The sequence below is a fragment of the Haliaeetus leucocephalus genome, unplaced genomic scaffold, assembly GCF_000737465.1.
Source record: "Haliaeetus leucocephalus isolate CR32 unplaced genomic scaffold, Haliaeetus_leucocephalus-4.0 Scaffold2, whole genome shotgun sequence".
NCBI classification, from domain to species: domain Eukaryota; kingdom Metazoa; phylum Chordata; class Aves; order Accipitriformes; family Accipitridae; genus Haliaeetus; species Haliaeetus leucocephalus.
In genome coordinates this window covers 11,978,541-11,988,576 of record NW_010972438.1, presented here as the reverse complement: position 1 = coordinate 11,988,576, position 10,036 = coordinate 11,978,541, and the positions used below count along the sequence as shown (strand labels likewise).

The 10,036-nt window shown below is 37.6% G+C and overlaps 1 protein-coding gene across 1 annotated transcript in view; it reads right to left on the bottom strand.

The window, feature by feature from the left end:
- Positions 1–232: 232 nt before the first annotated feature.
- CHCHD4 (coiled-coil-helix-coiled-coil-helix domain containing 4) overlaps positions 233–10,036 on the bottom strand; it is a 10,284-nt gene continuing 480 nt past the window's right edge. The window contains exons 2-3 of the mRNA XM_010571643.1: positions 8,143–8,241; positions 233–1,327 (exon numbers count right to left, since the gene is read on the bottom strand). Of these exons, the coding sequence (XP_010569945.1) occupies positions 1,032–1,327; positions 8,143–8,241 (395 nt within the window). The 3' untranslated portion in view covers positions 233–1,031. The remainder of the gene's footprint in view (positions 1,328–8,142; positions 8,242–10,036) is intronic.

The following is a 10,036-nucleotide window of genomic DNA, read 5'->3' as shown; positions in this document are numbered from 1 at the left end:
GCCTTCTTGCCTGGGGCTGGGGAGAAATGAATGGGACGAGAATAAAAATCTGATAAGCTGGAGCAACTGATCTTCACAACCTACAAAGTGATTCAAAGTCTGCTTACAACACAGAAGAGTTATTTCAAATGCAAGCAGTGTTAACAAAAAACACACCACAAAGACACAGGAGCTTGTTCAAAGAAGGTAAAAAGTATTTGCTTTTTAATATGCACTTAAGTCACAGTATCTGTTTGGAGATCATTACACCAGGTAATGTTTTCATTGTATTCTCAAAGTATTTTACAAGAGCAACAGGAGCAGGTACTAAAGGAACCCAAACCCCGTGGTTTCAGAGCAAAAATAAAGCCAGTGACCAACATTCTTTCCATTCATCTTTATCTATGGTTGTACAACACATCATTTTTAAAAATGCAAAAGCCATCACAATAAGTAAATGAAATCAAAGGAGATACGCATTTCAACATTTTTCTGGCAGTCTTTACCTGATGCCAGTAGTAAAATGTAACCATAATCCAGTAAGACCATTTGAAATTATTTTACAAATTCTAGATTTAGGCCATTTTCAGTGTTCTGTATCACTCTGGCAAAAAAAATCTTTAAGGAAAAACAATCATTAAATGCAATTTCTATTAAGAGAACAGAATACATTGAAAAAGAGCAGCTATTGATCAGACCATACTGAAATGAAGACAGACCTGGTGTGCTACTGGAATTTTAGTTGAAAGCTATATATTTAAACATGTTATTCAAGTCAAAACTCAAGGAGAACTTGAGGGTAAAAAACAGCTGTTAACATATTAACTGTGTCTGATAGCACGTTACACAGTACACACATACTCGCTCTTTTTGCAGTATTTATTTGCAAGGCTGTAGCACTGAGATTTCTCCTTTGGCAATAAATTATTTACTATCATACAGTGTATAGAACAATGGTGAAACATTTCTTGACAACTTGAGAGACAGACATACTGCAAAAGTCCATGCCTCTGAAAATGAGAAATGGAGACAACAGCCTCCTTACATCTTCATTAGCTAGATCCCTTCTCCTCTTTGGCAGCAGAAGCCTCCATAGGAGTAGCTTCCAAATCTTTGCTTGACTTCTCTTTTTCTTCATTTTCATCCTCTTGAGGGTAAAGATCGGGGTATTTTTGCATGCATTCCTGCATGGCACGGAATTGGTCCACACAGTCTGACCCCTTTATTTCTTCTGTGCTATAGTGGAAACAAGAAAAGGCTGACTTGAACTGTTCCCCACAGGGACCACTAGCCATTCCACCCAGACATGGGCAATTCCAATTGATATCTCCATTGGGCAATATCAATCCTGAACAAACAAGAGAGAAGAAAAGTTAAGCGCTCCTTCCAAAAATTGATTTCATTCAGTGAAAGCTGCTAGGCTGCAGATGTAAGTTGAAGTATTAACAATGCCATGTTAGTTCTGTAGCTTCAAGGGTGCTAAATACCTTTCACTTTCTGGCCAGTCTGTTTCTATCTCTGATCTGTATGATCCTTTATTGGGCACAAGTGAGGTTAGTTCTATACCCATAACTGAAATAAGTCATTCTCCCTGTACTACAGACCACTGAGAATATTCTAAGGAAACTGCAAAACAGATCTAAGTCAAGTCAATCCACTTGCTAAACTCTGTCAGGGGAACAAGCAAGCCTTAAAATCATGTCATATAAGTCATAAGAATTTAATTCCAGTATTAAGACTAGAATTCAAGTTGGACAGATGCATTTTTCTTCCTTTTTTAAAATGAACTCTGGAATACTAATCCACAACTTTCATCTTAAAATTTGAACTGGAAAACCAGAATTACAAAAAACAAAAATCAGTTTAATTGTAAGACACAGATTAAGTCACATGCCACAGAACACAAGGAATAGTGAGAGCATGCCAGCCTGTCTGGTTCCCAGAAACCAAACTGCACTTTAGATCACAACTGAAAGTGAGCTGGGTCTCATTTTAGACTAAACTGAACAGCTGTAAATTTCTGCTCTGGAACATTTAAAGTCATCACAGAAATAATACAGTGATCGAATAGCAAGGTGAAGATTTAAATGGGCACGTATTCTTTGAGACATCAACTGACTTGCACAATGAAGTTCAAGGATCAAGCCAGAGAACTCATTTCCTCTGTAAGTTTTAGAAAACCTTTTAAACAGTCAGGTGTAGAAATGTAATAGAATGGACTTGGTTGTGTGGGCTCCTAGAGCCTCTAATATATTGCTTTAAAGCAATACATCTCCATTCCCTTTCTCTACTTTGCACAAACATACATGTAGTTATGTTCATCTACAAAGAACAAGAGAAATACTGTGCTGTGACCCAAGCTGGTTTCTTCTCCACTTTAACAGTTTGCTCTCCTCCTCTCTAGTAGTCTTCCCTAACTTAATCTCCAGGTTGAGTTTCTGCAGAAGCTAACAACATGTGCATAAACCTGAAGTTTAAGTACTTCCCCTTCAGAGGCAGGTATGAAAATACCATTGTCAGAGAATAAAGTTGCATTGATTCTGATCCAAACGTGAAATTATATTTAGGGCCTGATGTAACTTGACGTTACCTGAAATACTCCCACAAAATTCAATAAGCCTACTTATTTTCTTTGTCCTGTGGCATCATGAAGCTCCAGACATACGTCTCACTCCCACTAGCAACCTCTTGGACACTAGGCCACAATATCATGAATCTTGTGTTCTAGTACAGCAAAAGCACCTCAATCATATTTATTGCTATATTAAAAGGAATGAATGGAAAATTTTACTCTGATTTGCAATTCATCAATGATGTGCTCTAACTCAGTCAATGCAGTTTGGCAGAAAATTACACTGAGTCAGTCAAATCCCTGTGTTGATCAGTCTTTTCATTACAGAAAGTAACAGCCTCCTTAGCATGATTTAGTCCACTACACTAATACTGACTGTCATTTTTCATAGATCATGCTTTATTCAGCAAGATAGTTTTGTAAAATATCTGTAATAATCCCTGTACTGAGAAGTTATACCCAGTACAGCACATCAAGGCATCTCTAGCTGCCTGGAAGAAAAGCAGAACTTCTGAGACAAGGAAATGGATGGCTGGTGCCAGATTCCTTATTGCCCAGGATGACAAAGCAGAAAGATGTTGATTGTACAGTGTAGAAGAAATAAGGCTTGCTTTATAAACTAGATTTTGAAGTCCTATGTTCCTCCTCACTAACATCAACCATTGATTTTAAACAGTCATTTTTCTAACACTTCAGAAAGAAAAAATACATGAAGAGTTTTGAAATGTTCCTGAAGATACCACAGCAATAAAATTACTTGTAAAATAATTATTTTAAAATAAATTGTTCCTTTTAGAACCAGAACTGCCTCGTAAGCATGGAAATTTTAACAACAATGTAAGAGTTAGCCCATAGACAATACATTCTTGTATATCACATAAGCATTGATTTGCAACTGTTTGATCACTGAAATAGCATCAGTTTCAGATGTTACATGCACAGAAACCATGCTTTAAAAAAACAAAACAAAAATACAGATAAGGCAAGCATTTCCTCACTGATAATTACAGCAGAATGCACACTTCAATGACTAAGTGTATCAGCTAGCTCAGAACACAATTAAAATGGAAACAGATTTCATCCCTCAATCTCCCTGAATCACAAGTCTGCAATAGACAGGATTACCAATTTTAATTAAAATTGAATTAAAGCTTCTTGCAAATGCAGCCTGAACCTCACTGATCCAGTGGGTCATAATCTACTTGAGCCTGTGCTTGGGGAAGAAAAAACAACCCTGTTTTCGTCATAGCAGATCAAGGCTTGTGTTAGCAATTAACTGCTAACATCACACAGCCTAACCTCTCTTAGCTCATGGGATCTGTTAGTATCATGGATGAAGGCAGGCCCATCTGCATTTATGTCAACGCTTGTGTTTGTACTTGCTGTAATGAAGTCCCACTGTTCTGAGAAAAGTTTCTTCCCTGATATACGACAAACATTCCAAAAACAAGTTTATCTGCCAATGATTCACAATGTAAGATGACAGACACATAGGAAGCAGGATTGAGAGGGACATCCTCAGTCATAAAAACAGTCCAGTACATCTGATCAGTCATCAAGTTCTTTCTTAAAAGAATTAGGGTTTTTGCTTCATCAGTGCTCTGTGGAAACCATTTCAAAACTGTGGCTAAAATAAGATGACAGGAACAGTCTGGAAAAACAGAGAAGGGAGAGGACAGCAACAACCCATGTTTGAGGTGCAATTCCATAAGCACTTGTAGCCAACTCTCTTAATCACAGCTGTAATGCTAATAAAAATTACTTTTCATGCATAAAACTCACCAGTGCCTTCTTCATATAAGTCTAATAAAATAAGAAATTATTCTGATGGGAGCAAAGATCTCAATGAAAACTAGAGATCTTTCACATTTAAATGCTTCCATCTGCAACACATAAGACCAGAAATAAGCTTTAGAGTGAGAATACTATTTCAAAACTGCTGCAAATGAATTCTTAATTTGCTTCCATCAGCCACAGCTGTTAAAAGGCACGTACAGTGAACTTTGAGATATGCTGTAATATGAAATGCTAGCTTGAACTTACCCTGTTTTTTCTGCCTTCCCATTTCACACAGCTTCATTTCTTTCAATGTGTTTGGCTTAAAGTGAGCCATTAACATTTTGCCTACCAAAATCTTATAACTGATAGAAATAAAAAAAGAATACTATACAACTTTATTTTCACCCAAAGGAAACAGCACAAGTTTTCCTGAGTGATCTACTGACTAACGTAGACTACTCAAAGACTAATGTCTGTTAATGCCTGAAGCAAAATAAGAACTATCCAAAAACACCAAACTACTTGTTTATCTTAAATATGAAAAAGGCCCCTACAAAAAAAACAAGACCTCAAATAAAAGTTTCAGCTGTATTAGAAAACAATACAGATTATGGTATATCTATATAATAAATCTATTCTTTCCCAGATATGACTGTTCTGTGTATAGCACAGCAGAAAAGATGAAAAGAGTCATTATAGTTAATTACGCCACAGAAGTTGAACACTGGAAACCAAGTCTTCTATTCAAAGTAGAAGCTAAATTAGAAAAGCCTGCATGTTACCCTATGTACAGCAAAGCCCTTTCTAATTTTCTTTTAAATAAAAACCACATGAGCCAGAGCTTCTGCACTTCAACATATTTCAAAACATTTTGTCCATATGTCCTTCCTGCCCACAAATTTCACTCCCATTAGATGCAGCTACATTCTGTGATATGTCAATTGTTTCTGTTTTGATCTGATGCGCTGTAGCCCGAGATCATTCAAGTGAGAAATTTTCAGAGAACCCTTAAAACATGGCAGTAACTTACCACACACTAAGAAAAAAACCCCAAACAAACCACAAAAAAACAAAAGCCAACCCAAACTTATTAACTGTATTTAAACAAAGTTACAGTCTCTCATTTTGAATCACACAGACACGTATTTTCACTGTAAGGTGCCCCTGACATAACAAGCTTCTGGCTTTCTCTGTTTTCTTCCCTGCTCCATAGTTTAGGGAACAAGTGATCTAACATGCTGTAAATACAGGATTGCTAGGGAAAAAAAAACCCCCACCACCTCTCCTCACCATGGCCTTTCCATATCTAGCAAAATACACATAAGAGGAATCAATGAATATGGCTTTTAAACAAGGAGGAAGTGGCTCTTAATTTTGACTAGTTTATTACCCAAATACATGGCACAAGAATATATATTTGTGGTGTATGTACAACCAGAAAAAGAGTAATTTGGGTGGAGGAGTGGGTCATGAGACAAAAGGACGAGAATCCCCTCTTTAGAGGTACCAAGAGAATTGTTTTCTATGTTCACATTCTAATACTCTCTAGTATGTCTGTCTATTATGCTAGATCTGAGATGGGCACTCTTCACTTTCCTCTTAAAAGCTGGTGTCAAAAATAGATGCTTAGTTATAGAACCAACATGCATCCACATGCTGTTGCTAGATAGACACCTTTTACTAACAGAATATTTAATTATCAAAGACCATGAATGATTATAAGGGGGAAGATAGGTGAACTTTAAACAACCACATGTAACAACAATACAGACTGCATACATGAATTTACTTAGCTAAACAGCAAGCCACTTTGTTTAGCTTTACACCACACAAGGTGACCTAACAGTTCAGTGAATGATAAAATCTCCAAGGGTTGGTATGTTCTCCAGATGCGATATCTAGGAAAAGTATCTTTCTTTGCTTTATTTTGCAAACAGTTTCCAGTTTTTCAGACAAAACAGAAAGCCACAGGACACAGAAAAGGAATGGGGAACTTAATTCCACTATCTGATCATTAGAGGCTGTTAACTCTTCACTTAACAGACTAATAATGGATTTTAAATTTGCTTGAGACAGGAGTTAAGAAACTCTAATTTTGTTTCACTTCCACGTAGCATACTGAGCAAATAGTCTTAAAAATGAGCTCTCCACAGACACTGTTTTCCACCTAAGGATGAACTAGCTTACATGAATCATCCGTAGGTTCCATCTTCCATCCTGGTCAAGACAGTAACAGATATTAGTGCCACGTAGATTTTATTGCCTGTAGGGGTCTGTATTTGAAATCTTTAGGGGCTGAAGCACCATTCACATTGTGAAGATGATGACAAATCCCAAAGCACAGACTGTTTCCACTAAACAGACAGTTTGGGTATTGGGCCTTAGCCAGTGAAACAACCTATCTGAAAATACAAGGTAGAAGAATTCCTGACAGATACTAAACTGCAGCTTTTAAACACCTTTCTGAAATTGGAATTCTCTCATTGTTCTCGTTTGGGCCATTATAAAACTGAACGGACTCATCACTGCTGACAAGCAAAACTTTTAGCTATAGGTACTGACTACATACAGTTGTAATGAAGCCAAGAAAGGCAGCTAAATGCAAAATCATTTAAACACAAATCTGTGTATGAAAAGTTATTTTAATGACATAGGAAGATACGGTTCAAATTAAACTACATACATCAGCTAACAAAGCAACCCTGTGTGCTCCAGTGTCTAAACTGTGCTTAAATACTGCCCTCTAAAGGTCACAAAGCCACTTGCATAACTTACTTCCTAACAAAATTTCAAGTAAAAGATTTACTTCAATCTCAGCTGAGTTGAAAGCAATGAGATCGCTTCACACTAAGTGAAGAGGCTGAAAGACCTGAAAGCATAAAGGCAATTAGTAAAAAAATTAACCCAAATTCACAGATGTTCATGACAACCATGAACCATGTTCATGGGCAAAATTTATTTAATCATCATGATAGGAAGATATTTCATCTACTCATTAGAAACAACCCAAAATATGCTCTGTGCAATCAGAATATTACAAGTCTTGGTCTCAGAAATATTCTGTTCTCTTAAATCTCCATTTGCAGGTTAGATCTACTTCATGTAAGAACTGTCATCTTCACTGAAAACTAACTTACATCTTTTCAAGGGAAAATGGTTACAGTTGAAAACTGAGTAATTTGAACTTACATGTAATGTGCCATTGAAAGATACTACTACTAGTTATTGATTATATTGCCACTAGTATAGTACAGGATTAGTCAGGTATAATTTATATTAAATCGGATATTCAGAGATCACCATGTTAGGCAATTTCAACTGCATACAGGCAGGTGAGCAACTCACATCCATAACAGTCATATGTAACTCACTTCAGCTTCTCTGAAAATTGCACTTTGTCATTTAAAACAGTGAAAAAACAACCATAGTTTTCACTGGGTAAGCTCTAACTTTGTTAATAAAAGAAAGGAAGGAAAAGCTTTTTCTGGCTATCTCTGGCTACTAACCAAAACTATAAGCCATCAACTGATGTATTTCAACAGGCCATTTTGAAAGATCATTAAAAGTGTAGGAAAAAAACCCACTGCAATGAAAGCATGTCATTTGTGATGACCTAATTTGGAAGTTAAAACTGCTAAGAGTTTGGGTGTTTATCTACTTAATAACCAGCTGCTGTCAGTCTTCAAAAGTAAATGAATAATTTGTTTCTACTTCATACGAGGTTTGTTTTCTGTTGTTCTTGCTTTTTAATTTTCTTAGAATATGATACACGTGATGTATCACTCCTTACTTCTGTTCTGCTTACTACTGACCTTGTTCTTCATAAGGGTCATCTGGGTCATCTGCAACCAGCTCAGCACTGCTTGGTGTCTCATGGTCCTCCTTGGTCGCAAATATAATTCTGTCTTTTCCTACCATATAGGAAACAACAAGCAAAAGTTCAGAGAAAGGTGAGACAGGAGGAGTCATTTACAAAGCTGCTGAACACCACAAGGTAATGAGATATTCAACACGATGCATTAATATTAACAGTGAATGAATTCTGTTGTACTTACCAATCACCTTCAATTACAACAGTTGTTGGTTCAGAGGAACACATACATAACTGAAATTCTATTCTTCTAAAGTTCCAATTTTCACAGCAACATACTGTAATGGCTGCAGATCACAGTACAGTTCATTGAACTGTGAAGTTAAAAGGCTGTTTCCAAACAAGCTCAAACTACTCTGTTATCAGGACTAACCCAGATGAAGGGGTTCAACAAAAAAAGGAAGAGCGAAAGAAAAACCATACTAAATTACAGTAAAGTGTTCAACAGGATACTTATTAATGAACAGTACTCTTCATTAAAGACTAGTGTAATATTTTACAATAATTATCTGAATTAAATACTGAAAAGCACCTTAGTGGTGTAGAACCAACTATACTGAAAGGTGCTGTGAACATTACCAAGCATAGAAAGGCAACACAGTGTACTTCCTGCTCTTGTGCCACTCTTGATTTAACAAAGAAGTTCTGTAGTGGGATGGGGGGCAGGCTTGACTAGAAAGCAGAGTAGAGCTTTCTAACAACTCTATAATCTGAGGCAGACACAAGCAGGAAAGAACAGCCAGCTGAAACTCTTCTGAACATACAATTTCATTGAGTGGGAAAAAAAAATGGTAAGTTCCCAAGAACTTCCTTTCATTTTCCGAATTCATAAAGGCCACTACAGTGACTTGGCATATTAGAAATTAGTATGTTCTTGCCCCTCAACATGACCTCAACCAGCAGATGTTCAGTAACTTCCTTTATTTTGCTCAGTAACCAATAAGCATTTAAACATGTCTAAAAAACAGATAAGTTTAAATTCTTTTCAAAAGGGAAACAGTTTTCTGTCCACTCTGCATTGTACTCCAGCAAACTTTACAATGTAGAATGTCCAGCCATTTCTCATATAAAAGGAACTAGAAACATATGAACTCTAACCCACCACTATAATTTTGTGGGATGCCATAAGACAACTTATAGATCTTGCAAAGATCCAAGATGCTTGCTAAAACCAATAAATTAAAAACATAAAGCAAAGAGGTCCATAGGTTATGACTACCTCACCACAGTTTATAACCAGCATTCAGTGTGACAAAGTTTGTAACTTCAAAATGGCATTTAGAATGAAAGAATGGCTTTTTTCCAGTTTGAAACCTTACATTTAGTCACTTTACATTACTTAAACGGCAGGGGGGAATATATCCCCCAGATATCAAGTGGTCAAGCCTCCTAAATACCACAAGCCGTACAACACAATACCTCTACCTCGGACGGATACAGAAACATAAAGCTCGCGCTCTACCCACTCTGTCCATCTACTGTGTTTTCCTTAAAAAGGTAAAAAAAAACAACCCACCAAACCTCTGGCCACTTAAGCTAAGGCTGGTAGAAATTTAACCCCTTCGGGAGGGTACCATTCCGCGCCGCGACAGGGAGCACGCCCGCACGCCTCAGCCGCTCCACAGCAAAGCCTGGCGAGCTAAAATTAGAGCCCCGAGGTGCACACACGCGGAGCTCCGGCCGTTTCGCGGCGATGTTTCAACAACCAGCTGCAGGGCGGCACTTTTCTCACCACGCCCGCAGCTACCTGCTGCCTGGACGCGCGTCCCGCACACCGCCTCGCCCCGGGGCGCCGCCGCAGCCAGGCGGCTGTGGGGACCCGCCAGGCCGCAGCC